The sequence below is a fragment of the Rhinolophus sinicus genome, chromosome 1 (assembly GCF_057876585.1).
Source record: "Rhinolophus sinicus isolate RSI-liver-muscle chromosome 1, RSI-T2T, whole genome shotgun sequence".
Classification (NCBI taxonomy): domain Eukaryota; kingdom Metazoa; phylum Chordata; class Mammalia; order Chiroptera; family Rhinolophidae; genus Rhinolophus; species Rhinolophus sinicus.
This window is the reverse complement of record NC_142501.1, coordinates 213365706-213380488: the sequence shown is the minus strand read 5'-3', so window position 1 is coordinate 213380488 and position 14783 is coordinate 213365706. Positions and strand designations below refer to the sequence as shown.

The 14783-nt window shown below is 59.5% G+C and overlaps 1 protein-coding gene across 7 annotated transcripts in view; it reads left to right on the top strand.

Moving 5' to 3' along the window:
* Positions 1–14783, top strand: part of RGS12 (regulator of G protein signaling 12) — a 117855-nt gene that overhangs the window by 96170 nt on the left and 6902 nt on the right. For 6 of the 7 annotated variants that reach the window (XM_074320600.2, XM_074320602.2, XM_074320619.2 and 3 more), the window contains 10 exons: positions 442–621; positions 888–1041; positions 2817–2893; positions 4562–4756; positions 6341–6414; positions 6846–6972; positions 8460–8556; positions 9998–10068; positions 10383–10536; positions 12029–12466. In XM_074320600.2, the coding sequence (XP_074176701.2) occupies positions 442–621; positions 888–1041; positions 2817–2893; positions 4562–4756; positions 6341–6414; positions 6846–6972; positions 8460–8556; positions 9998–10068; positions 10383–10536; positions 12029–12466 (1567 nt within the window). Of the gene's footprint in view, positions 1–441; positions 622–887; positions 1042–2816; positions 2894–4561; positions 4757–6340; positions 6415–6845; positions 6973–8459; positions 8557–9997; positions 10069–10382; positions 10537–12028; positions 12589–14783 lie in introns of those variants that run through there. The other variant, XM_074320609.2, reaches the window with a different exon arrangement.

Here is a 14783-nt window from a genome sequence, read left to right as displayed (position 1 = left end):
GTCATTGTTTTCAGTCTAGTTGTGGAGGGCGCAGCTCACTGGCCAATGGGGGAATCGAACCAGTGGAATTGGTGTTATGAGCACTGTGCTCTAACCAACTGAGCCAACTGGCCGTTTGGGGTTCATTTTTAACGAAGTAAATCTCCTCCAAGATTGCACGTTGGCTACCCTGGGTCTCCTGGTGGTGCTGGCTTTGTGGAAGTTGTTGGGATTCGCTGATAGTGTGATAAATGAAAGGCTGCCGTCTTATAAGAAAGAGTAGTCAGGTTTCAGCGAACTCGGGAAAATAACCCTGGGGCGGCTGGGTAGAGAAATGGGCTGAATGACGTCCTTTCAGAAAAGGGCTGGCGGGCATCTGTCGGTCCCCGCTGCGACCTTGAACCTTCATGGCTGAGTCTGTAGGTACTTGTGTAACTAAAGCACGTTGCATTTACTCCACAGATTTTCAATCTGATGAAGTTTGACAGCTACACGCGCTTCCTGAAGTCCCAGCTGTACCAGGAGTGCATCCTGGCGGAGGTGGAGGGCCGCCCCCTGCCCGACCCACAGCAGGTGCCCAGCAGCCCGGCCTCCAAGCACAGTGTCAGCTCAGACCACTCCAACGTGTCCACACCGAAAAAGGTGCCTCGTCCCTGTCGCCGTCGCCTTAGAGCAGGCGGTTCTGTAGGCAGGACACCAGTCCGTGTCAGTGTCCCGTCACCCACAGTGAGCCCAAGACCCTGGGGACGCGGACCTTCCAGAACATTTCTTCCTGTGGGGTGGGCGTGGGGTCCAGCCTTGAAGGATCCAAGGAGCACTTTACAGCTCGTCTTCAGCTTCCTTTTGCATTTCATGTCATTTTAAAGTAACTGTCCATGATTTTAACGATGTTTTCCATTGGATGACAGTTGAGTGGAAAATCAAAGTCTGGAAGATCCCTGAATGAAGAATTGGGGGATGAGGACAGCGAGAAGAAACGAAAAGGAGCCTTTTTCTCTTGGTCCAGGACCCGGAGCACCGGGCGGTCCCAGAAGAAGAAGGACCACGGTGACCATGCAAACGGTTTGTGGTGTGCAGGTGGGGTCTGACAGCAGCCAGATGAGGACGACGCTGTCCTGGGGGCGGGGCCAATGGGGGTGTGGCTGTTTGTAGGTGTGGCCTTTGGGGGCGGGCCCACCCCAGCCCAGGGGAGTCTTAAGGTCTTCTGAAAAGCATGGGGCTGCACTCCCACTGCCCAGCCGCCCCCTGGCTGCTGCACTCCTGCACTCTTCTTGCTTGAGCGCAACAGGTGCTCTGGGAGAAAATGTGGAAAATGCAACCCAGTAAAAAGAAGAAAACCCAAATGCGTGCCGTCTGTCCACCTAGGACGACAGCCTCTTGTTTTTCTGCCTAGCTTTCTTCTAGGTATGTGTAGGGGTGCACCAGCCTTTGTGACTTTGCTTAAATGCAGTACCATAGTTTGGCTACAAGCATTCTCACAATTGTAATTTTTTATTGTTGTAAATCTTAAAGGTCACCGTCCTAGATATTTTCCCCTTGGTTTCCTTCTTGTGTGTACCTGAGAAGTCAATGTGAGCGACACAGGGGGCTCAATGAGGCCGAAGGGTGGAGCAGTTCGCACCAGGCTCTGAAAAGCACTGGAGGGAAGGGTTTGCAGGGGTTTTCTTCTGTAGAGCTCTTTAAGAAAGGGATTACTTTCCAGGAAATAACCTGAAAGCCCCAGGCCTGTGGTCCCCAAGTTTCATCAGCCAGTGACCCCTATGGAGAGAGGACAGGCAGGTGGCACCGAGGGAGGGGCCAGGCGCAGCTCCTGACTGGGATGCGGCCTGGCTGTGCCAAGTGGTTTCTGTGGTGTGTGTTTCATCTCCTCAGAGCAGTCTGCAGACGTCTTACGTGCCTTCTTACAGAAGGCGGCTCAGGGGGCGTGGGCCTGAGGTCCGCAACCCCCACCCTGCCCCCGCCCCGGCCACGTTGCAGGTGACGGATGCAGGAGTCCTTCCATGAGGACAGGCAGACAGTTGTAGAATTCAGTTAGTGAGACCTCCAGGGGGATGGAAGCTGTGTAGCCAGACGGGGCCACAGACCCCCAAGTGCCAGGGAGACAGGTAATGCTCGCCTCAGACCGTCTGTCCCCCCAAGCAGGACCACAGGGGCTGGGCGCCCCATCCTGGCACATCTTTAGAGAGCTTTAATCCTGGTTCCAGGGCACTGCCCAGGAATTCGGACTTGGTGGTCTAGGAATCCGTTGCTTTGGGGAGGTGGGTCAGTGGGATGTGGGAGCCCTATGTTCACACACCCCGGCTGCAGTCCCCACCCTGGCATAGCATCATGACTGGGAAGCAGGCCCCATGTTTGGAAGGGCCTTTCTAGATCAGCGCTTTCATGATTTTCACATTAGCCTAAGATCACAGTTAGTTCAATTAGTGATCACAGGTTGTGATTGTTGGCTCACTTTACGACTTCGCAGGAAGACGTGACAGAGCCACTGGTAAAGATTCAGTGACCGTGACAGGGGACAGTTTCTGTTTAGGCCCAGAAACCCCAAGTTGAGATAAAAATCCCAGATAAGTGAAGGGAAGGACGATCCTGCGCTTTGACCTGCTCTGAGCCAGTGGGCTCCTGGGGGCTGGCCAAGCACAGCGCTGTGCAGGGGGCAGCGTCTCTGCAGCGAGGCCGGGGAGGTGGGGCAGTGCTTCTAAAGGGCTTTTCCCTGCTGCCTTCTGTCCTTCATTCAGCCTCGAGGGGTGGGGTTGGGAGATGTGACCAAGTAAGGGGTTTCTGTATTAAGTGAAGGTGGTGCGGTTTGGTTTTCTGAGTCGCTGTGTTTCCCCATCAAGACGCCCCTCACGCCAATGGAGGCCTGGGCCGCAGGGAGTCTCAGGGCTCCGTGTCCTCCGCGGGGAGCCTGGACCTGGTAAGTCCCAGAGGCCACGTGGACTTGTGGAGCCTGTCTGAGGGTCTAGTCACCAAGCGCCCACGTGTACAAAACCTGATACTCTGGGGATGGGGGGTGGGGCTTCTGAACAGAGCGAGGAGCCGTTTGCTAGGTGCGGGGGGCGGGGGGGTGCTCCTTGGGCACTAAAAATATTTCTGGATTGAATTTGAAATCTTTCTGTTTTCATTCAGTTACATTTTTTTCGAACTCCTATTACTAACAAACAAAAGCTTTGTGTCACTGTTTGAACATCCCACTAACTCAGACATTCCCATGTTTGTGGGGCTGCTGGGAGGGGCCCCTCACACCCTGCTAACCTGGTGTCTGGTTGCTTGTTTTGACCCAGGTAGATGAGGGCAGGTGGGAGGCATGGGGTAGGTGCTGCCAGCATCCGAGTCACTAGAAATTGTCAGGCAGCAGTTAGTGGGCATAGTGTTCCTTCTGCTGTGCCACACGACAGTTAGCACTATAAGGCCTCCCCAGCTATCCATTAGCTGTGGCTCCTGAAAGCCGCCCAGAACTTAGGGGCTTACAGCGCACTTGTGTCCATGGGAAGGGGATAGTTGGGACCATTTTGCAATCAGGGTAGCACCTACAAACTAGTTTTCTGAAATCATGTTTGGGTGAAAGATTTTCAGACTATGTAGAGGAGATAGTGACAGTGAAGTGACAGCTAAGGCAGCAGTGCATTAGAAGAGTGTGTGCAGGGAGCAGTTCCTAGTGAGGAAATGAGATCATGACTCAGGGACAGCCCCAAAGGCTGGCCGCTCAGTCCACGTCCTGCCTCTGAGCATGGGTCCTGGTGCTGGGGTGGCGTGCCAACTAGTGATTTCCTGAGCTCTAAAGTATGTGAGTGATGCCACAGACACTGCTGTTCTGGAAAGACCCAGCACACCAGAACCACTGCCCACCCCCATCCTGCGGGCACGTCACTGCTGAGGGCCTGGGAGGGGCGGGCACGCGAACTTGGGCCTCGTCCTCGTCCGGGCAGACTGTGTTAGCATTCTCTGGGCAGAAACAACTGTGGCCTGTCCCTCACTCAGGCAGGGCGGGCCCTCTGCCAGCAGCCGCTCTCACTGTGGTCCTCACAGCCCCTGCCCACCGCCCAGAGCCTCCCCCAGCCTCCTCCCTCGGGCTGATTGGCTCTCCATCAGAAGGGGCCTGGGAGGTCGGACAGGGGAGCCAGAAAGATAGCAAGAAGCAGCAGAGGGGCTCCCAGACTGCGTCGGGCCTCGGGCCCCTCAGTGTGCCATCCAGCCTGCCTCATGGTCCCAGCCCCGGAGACTGAGGTGGGGGAAGGCAGCTCAGGGTCAGTGCCCTGTCTGCTTCCGGGTCAGGTCCAGACAAGACCCGACAATAGCAGTGTGAAGGGCCCGTCCTGCTCTGAGTAGGAGAGCTGGCCCAGGGTGGCCCTCATAAGTGGAGGGTGAGACTGTGAATTCCGGGCCCGAGTGATCAGTAGCAGCATGGCTGTCCCCTTGTGTCAGCATGAAAGCCCCAACCCCTTAGTGGCTTCGCCGCACAGTGGTACACTGTGTAGATCTGCCACAACAGTTGTGTATCGACCTCTGTGAGCGCATGTGAGCTAGCCATAGCCCTGCTCGGGCGGCCTGCGCACTCCCCGTAACCCTGTGTCCTGCTCCCCAGTCAGAGGCCTGCAGGACCTTGGCGCCTGAGAGGGACAAAGCCGCCAAGCACTGCTGCATCCAGCTCCCCGATGGGACGTCCTGCGTGGTGCTCGTCAAGGCGGGGGTGTCCATCAAGGAGGTGCTGTGCGGCCTCTGCGAGCGGCGCGGCATCAACGGGGCTGCCGTGGACCTCTTCCTGGTGGGCGGGGACAAGGTACAGGCACGAAGGCCCTCAGCGCTCTTCCCTGGGGGGCCCTGCCTGTGTGCGCACCAGCCCGGGAAGGGGGGACCTGCCTGTGTGCGCACCAGCCCGGGGAGGGGGACCTACCTGTGGGGGGACCAGTGAGAGGGACCTGCCTGTGTGTGCACCAGCCCGGGGAGGGGGACCTACCTGTGGGGGGACCAGTGAGAGGGACCTGCCCTGTGTGCGCACCAGCCCGGGGAGGGGGGCCTGCCCTGTGTGCGCACCAGCCCGGGGAGGGGGGACCTGCCTGTGTGCGCACCAGCCCGGGGAGGGGGGACCTGCCTGTGTGCGCACCAGCCCGGGGAGGGGGACCTGCCCTGTGGGGGGGACCAGTGAGGGGGACCTGCCTGTGTGCGCACCAGCCCGGGGAGGGGGGACCTGCCCTGTGGGGGGGACCAGTGAGGGGGACCTGCCTGTGGGGGGACCAGTGAGGGGGACCTGCCCTGTGGGGGGGACCAGTGAGGGGGACCTGCCCTGTGGGGGGACCAGTGAGGGGGACCTGCCCCGTGGGGGGACCAGTGAGGGGGACCTGCCCTGTGGGGGGACCAGTGAGGGGGACCTGCCCCGTGGGGGGGACCAGTGAGGGGGACCTGCCCCGTGGGGGGACCAGTGAGGGGGACCTGCCCCGTGGGGGGACCAGTGAGGGGGACCTGCCCCGTGGGGGGACCAGTGAGGGGGACCTGCCCTGTGGGGGGGACCAGTGAGGGGGACCTGCCCTGTGGGGGGGACCAGTGAGGGGGACCTGCCCTGTGGGGGGGACCAGTGAGGGGGACCTGCCCTGTGGGGGGACCACTGAGGGGGACCTGCCTGTGTGCGCACCAGCCCAGGGAGGGGGGACCTGCCCTGTGGGGGGGACCAGTGAGGGGGACCTGCCCCGTGGGGGGACCAGTGAGGGGGACCTGCCCTGTGGGGGGACGAGTGAGGGGGACCTGCCCTGTGGGGGGGACCAGTGAGGGGGACCTGCCCTGTGGGGGGACGAGTGAGGGGGACCTGCCCTGTGGGGGGGACCAGCGAGGGGGACCTGCCCTGTGGGGGGACCACTGAGGGGGACCTGCCTGTGTGCGCACCAGCCCAGGGAGGGGGGACCTGCCCTGTGGGGGGGACCAGTGAGGGGGACCTGCCCCGTGGGGGGACCAGTGAGGGGGACCTGCCCTGTGGGGGGACGAGTGAGGGGGACCTGCCCTGTGGGGGGACCTGCCCTGTGGGGGGACCAGTGAAGGGGGACCTGCCCTGTGGGGGGACCAGTGAGGGGCGTGCCCGCCCCGTGGGGGGACCCACCTATCTCTTTGCCTGCCCTCGTGGTGGTGGTAGGCACTCACTTGCTCACAGCTGACCCTGTGCTGAGCTCCTTGTCTAGGCAGCTTGCTGGCGCCGTCCTGAGGCTGATCCAGCTCTGGGACCCTTTGTGTGCTGCCGCGGGGAGCATGGAAGCTGCCTGCTCTCCTGTGGCTCTGTAACTCTGTGCAGCTGTGTGTCCCACTGTGTGCTGACAGCGCTGCAGGGCCCTCGCTGATGTCTGATGCCATCTCTCTGTCCCTTGCATGTGCCCTGAAGCCGCTGGTGCTGCATCAGGACAGCAGCATCTTGGCCTCCAGGGACCTGCGCCTAGAAAAGCGAACTTTGTTTCGGTAAGAAAAGTGCAGCTGCCATTCCCATGCGGGTCCCAGAGGCACACAGCTGTTGGGAGGACTGTCCTGGTGGCCTCTGCGTCCCAGTGGTTGCTGGGAAGGGAATGTTGACCCCCATCGTGGGTCTGAAAGGGGGGAGGTGGCCGCACACAGCCACCTGGAGCCCAAGGGGCCTTCCTGTCCCACGCACACAGTAGGGCCACACCCAGGGGTGGGAGGCTGGACGGCAGAGCTGGCCACCCCGTGGGGAAGGGACCGCTCTTTGCCGAGTGTGTCAGCCCATGTTCAGCCCCACAGGAAACTGAGAAGCCCCCGCAGGCTTCCTTCCAGTCAGAACCTGGGCCTGAGGCGGGTGCCACCTTGTCTGCCTGTGACGTGGAGAATCTCAGTAAAGCTGACATTCAGTAGCGTGTGTCTCTCTCTCCAACCAGGCTGGATCTGGTTCCAATTAACCGGTCAGTGGGACTCAAGGCCAAGCCCAGCAAGCCCGTCACGGAGGTGCTGCGGCCCGTGGTGGCCAAATACGGCCTGCACCTGAATGAGCTGGTGGCCAGGCTGGTGAGTGACCGCCCGCCCGCCCCTGCCCCCCACCACTGTTCCCTGGGAGAAGCTCAGCGCCTGTTGGCTGGGCAGTTGGCTTCTAATTCTCCACAAGGCGCCGCTGTGTCACGGTCCTCAGCTTCCTGCCATGCCAGCCCTGGGCAGGGGAGCTGTGTCGCCTCTGCTCCCTCACTTTGCATACTGCTGAGCGCAGACGGTTGTTGTGTGTACCTTGGTCATTCCCAAAGGGATTGGGATTGATATTTGAGATGTGGTTTCAGTCCAGAGAAACCAAAATGAGAAACAGACAACTAACACCTGGAAATGCGCCCCCGATTTGCACGTCTGAGCTCAGAGCAGTGCCTCCGCACCCTGAGCCGGGAGCCAGGCATTTGCTGGTGGCCTCAGGTGCGCCCTCTCCTCAAATGTCCTGTTCCACCTACACTTGGTAGATTGAAAAATCTCTCTGGCATTTCCAAGCCGGGCTGTTGGGTTACCATGTGAGTGGGTTAAGGAAGAAAACCCTGGGAGAGAAGGAAAGCAGTCTCCGGCTGGGAGCAGAGCCCGCTGCCCCTGAACCAGAGGGCATGTGTGGGAGATGCCCTGGGTCAGCACGCCTGGTCCCCCGAGACCTCGCTTATGCTGGGATCACTGCCGGGTCTGCACGCTCTGTGCGTGTGCTCTGGAATACGGTGATTTATGATGCAGAATTTGCCTTGTGTTCGCCTTTCTTTAGAATAAGTAAACTTTATCGGAGCTATGATTTCAAATATTTTTAGTGTTTTAATTTTCTGTGAAACAGGCCCTACAGTTGTTCAGGATCTTTGAGGTGAAGGAGAGGACCGTGTTAAATAGTGTACAGATATCCCGGGAGTAACCTGACATCTCCCTCTCCTGGCTCAGCAGGGGCACCGCTGTTCTACAGTCCAGACATGCTGGACAGAAAGGGACATGGGCCTCCCTGCTCCTACTCTGTTGAGGTCCTAAGCCATCGCTTAATCCCTCTGTGCCTCAGTTTCCGTATCTGTAAAATGAGGTTCCCGTGGTAGTGTGCTTGTGGGGCTGTGGTAGGATTTAGGCTGGCCGGTGGCCAGACCGTGCCCCTGCTGGACTGCGGTTCCTGGGTGCTGTGAGGTGCCCATCGTGGAGAATTCTTGGGAAACGGGTGTGACACATGTGGCTTTTCCATGGACACACCAGCTGACCCTCTTCACTGAACACGTGCGTCCACCTAAGCCAGGCATGTGGTGAGCAAGGCAGGACCCCATTAGCCATTGGCTGTTTCCTCACTGCGTGGAGCTCTGGGGCCACGGCCTCCTTCAGGGAGCAGGTCTTTGGCGCTGGGCCCTCTGAGGCAGCCCTGCTAGCTGGCAGGTCCTGGGGTCGGTCACCTGGAATGTGACCCATCAAGCCTGGGACGTCTTGCTGTCAGCAGCTGGCCCACATGAGCTGTTCCAGAAAGTTCTTGTCCGGGTGAGTTACTCAGCACACCATCTTGTGTCTAGAGCGGAGAGAAAGAGCCCCTAGACCTCGGCGCCCCCATCTCGAGTCTGGATGGACAGCGGGTCATATTGGAGGAGAAGGACCCCTCCAGAGGAGAAGGTGGGTGAGGCCCTGCTGCGTCCCCTTCCCGCCTCCCGAAAGCCCCCTGCCCTGCTGCCCAGCACACACGGCCTCAGCTGGGTCTGGGGTCTCACAGGGCCAGGTGACCCCGGCCCTGGCAGTGCTCAGCCCCCATGGGCGTCTGAGGGGCCTGGACTAGGCGGCTCCTGACTGGGCAGGAGCACGAGGGCCTCACTGGAAGCCGTGTGCCTCCGGACGAGCGCGTCCTTCCTGAGCCTGTGTTCTCAGGCGACAGGCCCTGCCCAGCCCCCCAGTTGCTCCAGGGTTCCAACCGCCCAGTGTTGGGGGCTTTAACTACAGAGAACTCTGTTCCCAGGAGGCTTTGCGTCCTTCTGCCCAGGGTCTCGGCTTCCCTGGGGGCATCGTTGCCCTCCTCGGAGACTGGGTGGTGTCTGAGGTCCCACTGTCCCCTTGTGCCGGAATTAGGTGGTTTACAGAGCCCTCCCCACATCCTGTCTCGGCCACATCCTCCCGGGTATGTGCCTGGCCTCAGAAGGGCTCAGTCAGGCCCCCCATGCCTTGGGGACCTGTGCTTCTCCTCAGTTCCTTCCGGGCGGAGGACAGTAGGGAGCACGGCCCCTGGAGAGAGCTTTCTGGAACCATCTGATTACCTGGGTGAGGAGGTGGCTTTGTAAGGAGCTGCCTGAGGCAACTTTGGGGCTTGGGCCCAGCGAGGGCTGTGTAGCAAATGATTTGTGAGGCTGGCTCAGCTCTGAGATGTCTCTGTCCCCGGGTGACCTGCCGCCCTTGGGGCTCCAGGGCCCGCTCCTCTCCCCTTCGTGAGAGGAGGGACCTCCCCGGGCCATCCTTGCGTCTGGAGAAAGCCAGGCTCCCTGGTACCAGCAGGTGCGCCAAGCGCCCAGCAGGTTGTGGGTTTGCTGCACCTCCCTGAGGGTCGGACACGGTGGCTCTCCCGGGAGGATGCCGGCGGAGCTACAGGCAGGCCGTGCCAAGTATCTGCAGCAGCTGGAGGCAGGTGTGCTTCCTCCAGCCGAATCGGGCCACAGAAGTGGGCCAAGGCCCTGAGTGCCCACAGAGGCCAGACAGCAGCCCTGACGTGGGGCCACGGGCATCCTTCAAAATATGTGACTACTTTCTAAACAATGTTCATGCCCAGTGGTCCATGCAATGAGCTTTGCCCGTCGCAGTGCCACCAAAGTCCCATGTGGTGGAGTCGCTGTGCCGTCCCCCCCACCTCACCTGGGGTGCTGCCAGTGATCAGGCTCAAGAGGCTGGTCCTGTCCCTTTGTCCTGACTGGGCGCTGGGCCTGTCTGTGCCTAGGTTAGGTAAGGGCAGCTGTGCTTTGTCTTCTGCACAGCCCTGCTCTCAGGCAGTGTAAGTGTGATGGTATTTAGGTGTTCGGATGGATTTGCGATTCGCCGTGACTACAAAGCTGTCTCATGTGTTCTGTGTCCACAGACAAACTGAAAGCCACGCCGGGTAGACAGAGCGTGGCCGTGAGTTCCAGCTCCAGAAGTCTCTCGGCGACGGTAATGCCCCACCTGGCCCGCACGGCGTCTCGCTCCTCCAGGCCTGCCCGCTGTCCCCCGCCCGGTGTCCTCTCACGTCCCCTCCTGGGGCCTGCTCCTCTGACCTGTGACATGCCAGCTTGCTTCCCCCGTGGTGGGCACTTGTGTCTTACGTGCTCTGCTTTCTGATCTTTGTCGTGGTGACTGCTTCCTGCGTGTATAGGCGCCTGTCCAGCAGTCTGTGCCTCAGAGACCCTTTCTGTCTGTAACTGATGAATTGTGTGCTGTCATGTGTCTGAAATGTGAGTAGAACTTTGACTTTCCTTCTAATGCAGGGAGAGGAGAGAACACTAGGCAAGTCTAATTCTATTAAAATAAAAGGAGAAAATGGAAAAAATGCTAGGGATCCCCGGCTTTCAAAGAGAGAAGAATCTATTGCAAAGATTGGGAAAAAAAAAAATCAGAAAATTAATTTGGACGAAGCAGAGGGTATGTGTACTTTTTAAACTTGCACGTTTGTTAGTGAATGCAATGTCAGTTTCTTAGTATGATCATTAGAACTTTCTTTGAGTTCTTGGCAGCGGGGAGACTGATCCCTGTCACACTGAGGTGTTGCCCCGTCAGTCTGTGGCTGTTGGTGTAACTTTACTAAAACCCCCATTTTCAGACTGAGAGCCAGGCCCCTGGGGGACAGGAAGCATTCACGGGGTGGGGGGCGGCGCGGTGGTCCCGGCAGGTTCCGCCTGCTCCTCCCTCTCTGTCCCCAACTGGGATGGTGGCTCAGTTGGTGCCAGGAGAGGAGGCAGCCAGTGGGGGGCCTGGGTTCGCTGACCTCTGTGTTAGCCTGTGGGATGTGGCGGCCTGTACTCCCCCGGGGCCTACAGGAGACAGGAAGCAGGCACCCAGGAGATTGAGAGGGAGAGAGGGTCTCTTTTATGGAAACTTCTTTGTCTGCCAAAAGCTTATAACCAAGGGAAGCATGAAAAGCAGAATCAAAACTAACAGCTGTGACTGTGATCTGAATTTTAATCTGGGGGTGCTTCCTAGTCAGCTTGTCACAGCTCCCATGACGTCCACCCTTAAAACCATAAAGCCCCCCCCACTGTTAGCCACTCAGGCAGAGGTGAAGCACACACACCCCCCCCAACTCTGAAGTCTGCGCATTTCTGAGAAGCATTAAGATTTGAGATTTTAAACTCCTTGTCTTGTTCAAAAACTGAGGGTGTGATTTAAATGCTAGAGAAGCTCAGATTAGGCACCTGCTGCTTTGAACAGTGAGCTCGAGTTACAATTGCAAAGCCTTCTGGGTAAGGAAAGGGGTTCTGGAAGAAGCAAAGAAGCTGGGCACACACAGCAGGCTGTCGAGGGTGTCAGGGAGGTGGGGGCCCAGAGGGGCCATGGGGCTTGGGTGGGAGGGAGCATGGAGGGCTCGGCGCTGCTCTCAGGCCCTGTCACGACCACCCTGTGCCAAGAGGGGGTGACCCCAGAGGCCCCAGGTTTGGGGTTGCATGACCAGGGGCTTCCTTCCCATGCGCCTCCCCCCGGCCCCTTCCCTTGTCCAGACAGGTTCCTCCAGCTCCAGTGCCTCAGCATCTGCTGGGTCACTGCCTTCCTCCCAGGAAGGGAGGAAAGGAGCCCGGCCTCCCCTCGTACTCAGCCTCTGGCCAGAGTCCAAACAATGTGCCACTGAAATGCCATCAGCACACAGCTGTGTTAGGTCGAGGGTTTGGAGTTATTCAAGTCCGGACTTCACACAGGGTTTTCAGGGAGGTAGAGAGCTGTGTCGGATTGTTCCAGAAGCCCAGGACTTCCCACGGCTCTGCGGGCGAAGGTGGTAGGATACACACGCCTCTGGGCCGCAGCCCATGGTCCCAGAGCAGCAGGGCAGCGAGATGAGAACCGTCCAGACGGTGCTTGTGCTGTGGCGTGCCTGAGTGTGCACCGCTCTAAGACTTGGTCAATGTACCTTTTCTCCCAATAGCGTTTTTTGAGCTCATTTCCAAGGCTCAGAGCAACAGAGCCGACGACCAGCGCGGGTTACTAAGGAAGGAGGACCTGGTCCTGCCCGAGTTTCTGCGGTTACCTCCTGGCGCCACCGCACCCGCCCTGCCCTGCTCGGCTGCGGCCAAAGGCTCCAGCAAGACGTCCGTGAGCAGCAGCGGCAAGGAGGCGCCCTGGCCACGAGACCACCCCGAGAGCCCGGCCACCAGCCCCAGCTCAGCCGACAGCCCACCATTCTGCTCCCCGACCTCCCCCGGGCCCCATGTGCAGGAAGCGGAGGCCGGGGGCGTCCAGACCGTGGAGGGAGAGCACGTGGCCGACCTGACGCTCACTGGGGAGGGGGACATCAGCAGCCCCAACAGCACTTTACTGCCGCCACCCCCCACCCCGCAGGACTCGGCCGGACCTCCGAGACCAGGTACCTCCGGTGTTGGTTCCCCTGCTCACCTTTGACTCTTTGCCACTTCACTGCCCACTCGGGGCCGTCCACCCAGGGCTGCCCACCAGGCTCCCAATAAAAACAACCACTGTGGTCAGTCACCCTCTGCCCCATGATTGTCTGTGTAACAAGACGTTTCAGTGTGACCCTCCCCTCTCAGTAACCACAGTAACTGGGCTGCCTCTGTCTTCTCTGCACGGAGGGCGTCGGGCAGCAGCTGAGGTCGCATGTGTGGTCAGGATGGGTCACTGAGGTGCTCGGTGGCTGTGCCAGTGTTGTGCACTGCTCGGGACACGGCACTGAGTGGTGCCCACAGCGGACTTGTCCTGGGTCCAGTGACACCGCGAGTAAGGCCCTGGGAATTTCCAAAAATGTGTGTGTTACTTTTAAGATTTCGAGAGCTGGCATTTTAGTGTTGTGGTCTGAAGGCTGAAAAAAAGCGTTTGTCTTGAGCAAGTAAGTAAAGCCCAGGTGACTTGGAAGGACTGTCCCATCTGCTGCCAGAGCCCTTCTACAGCAGACATCGTGCTGGGCCTGCGTGGCCGGGGGTGTGGCCGGGACCAGGGGCCGGGGGTTTCCGTGGGCGGCCTGCGCTCGGACGGTCACAGGCGTTTCTCTGAATGGAAGTATGACTTCAGTGTGCTCATGAAACTCAGTGAAGACTGTGCTGGCGGCTGGGACTGTCCCCTAGACACAGATTAGAAGTTGAAGTGAGGCCCAGGGCCTCCTGCAAGAGGGGCTTCCAGGAGCGGCTCCGCTCCCCCCCCCCCAATAGTGCCACCACACTGGTGCCTGCGTCCCTGTCCCCACTCTGTGGACCAGACACCTTCTCAGTCTATACTTTGATAGAGCCCCTGGGGGCTGCCCTTTCTCCTGTACGCTCGGTGGTGCGTGGACACTTTCAGTCATGATCTGCTGTTGGGATGACAGGACGCCCCGCTCTGCTCAGCCCCGTCCAGGATCTGATGGCAGTCTGCGGCCCACACCTGGACGGGGAAGCAGGGGGCACTCGTCCCTGCTCTGTACTGTCCACAGCCGGCTGTGGAGGACACGTGCTGTGTAGGAGTGGGACGGCCGGCACCTTCCCGCTGTGACAGCGCAGCCCACAGAGTGGAAGGAGCCCGGTGTCTGCACTACGGCCCAGCTGCCCTCTGCTCTGCTCTGTGGACACCTATGTGTAGTTTCAGCCGCGTCTGAGTCTGCGTTCTTCCAAGAGGAATAAACTCTAGATCTCCTGATGGACTGCTTGAAAACTCTTTCTCATTTGAAAATTTGTTTTCCACTTTAGAGAACTATAGGTGCCTTTTAATCCAGGGAAAATACTTCACACTTTCAGGGACCCCAGTGGGTTTGCCTTAATATACGGCCTTTTTAAAAAGACCATTCACTCAGCAGCTGTTCTCGAGCACCTTAGATGTACCCACAAACTCAGTTATGTGATGCCTCAAGGACAAGTGTCACGAGGGGGGCCCACCCCAGAGACCGCGAGGCAGGATCAGAGATGGAGTTCGTGGCCCAGTCACAGGGCCTCCTCTCCCTGAGGACACCGGTGGTCTCCATAGGCAGGTCTCCCGTCTGCCGTCGCCAGGCAGAGGTCAGTGAGGTGGCTGGGCTGCCACAGCGGCCCCTCCCAGCCCCAGGGAGATGGGGACCCTGAACCATTGGCTCCTGGGCCGCCCTGGGCAAAAGACAGGTGGGACGGGCTTTGGCCCTGAGCCAGCGATGTGGCCATGTGGAGCTGGGAAGAGTCTTTGACCCACCGTGTGTGTGCCGGAGCTGACGAGCCGCCTGCTGGGAGGGGCCGCGGCGCTGACCGGGGAGCGCCGTGGGCCCTCCAAGTCGGGCTTTTCACATGCAGTCTGCGTTGGACAGTCACTTGTCCACATAAGCCTTGTGTGGGTTGCCCCACACTGTAATGCAGGGAACCCATGCCCACGCAGCCTCAGCCACGTGCCTGGAGAGCATCTTTCACACCCGGGGCCAGGACGCCGCTGGCGTGGGGCTGAGCTGTATTCCTCGGGGTTTGGAGGCGTTCGTTCCGAGCTCCCCTCACCAGTTCTGCCAGGTGCTGGGAAGCAAGTATTTCTTAGCAGCATGGTGGCCACGGTGGGCCTTTTGTCCAGAGTGAGAAACACCAGGTGGGGGTGCAGCGGGGCCCGAGGGCTCCCACACCACGGCCGTGTGGCCGGTTTTGGGGGCTGCCAGCAGTGCACCCCCAAGTAGGGATGGTCTTGCTCTGAGAGCCATACCCCTCGCCCACCCTGACCCGCGATACTCAGAGCCCACCTGCGAATTG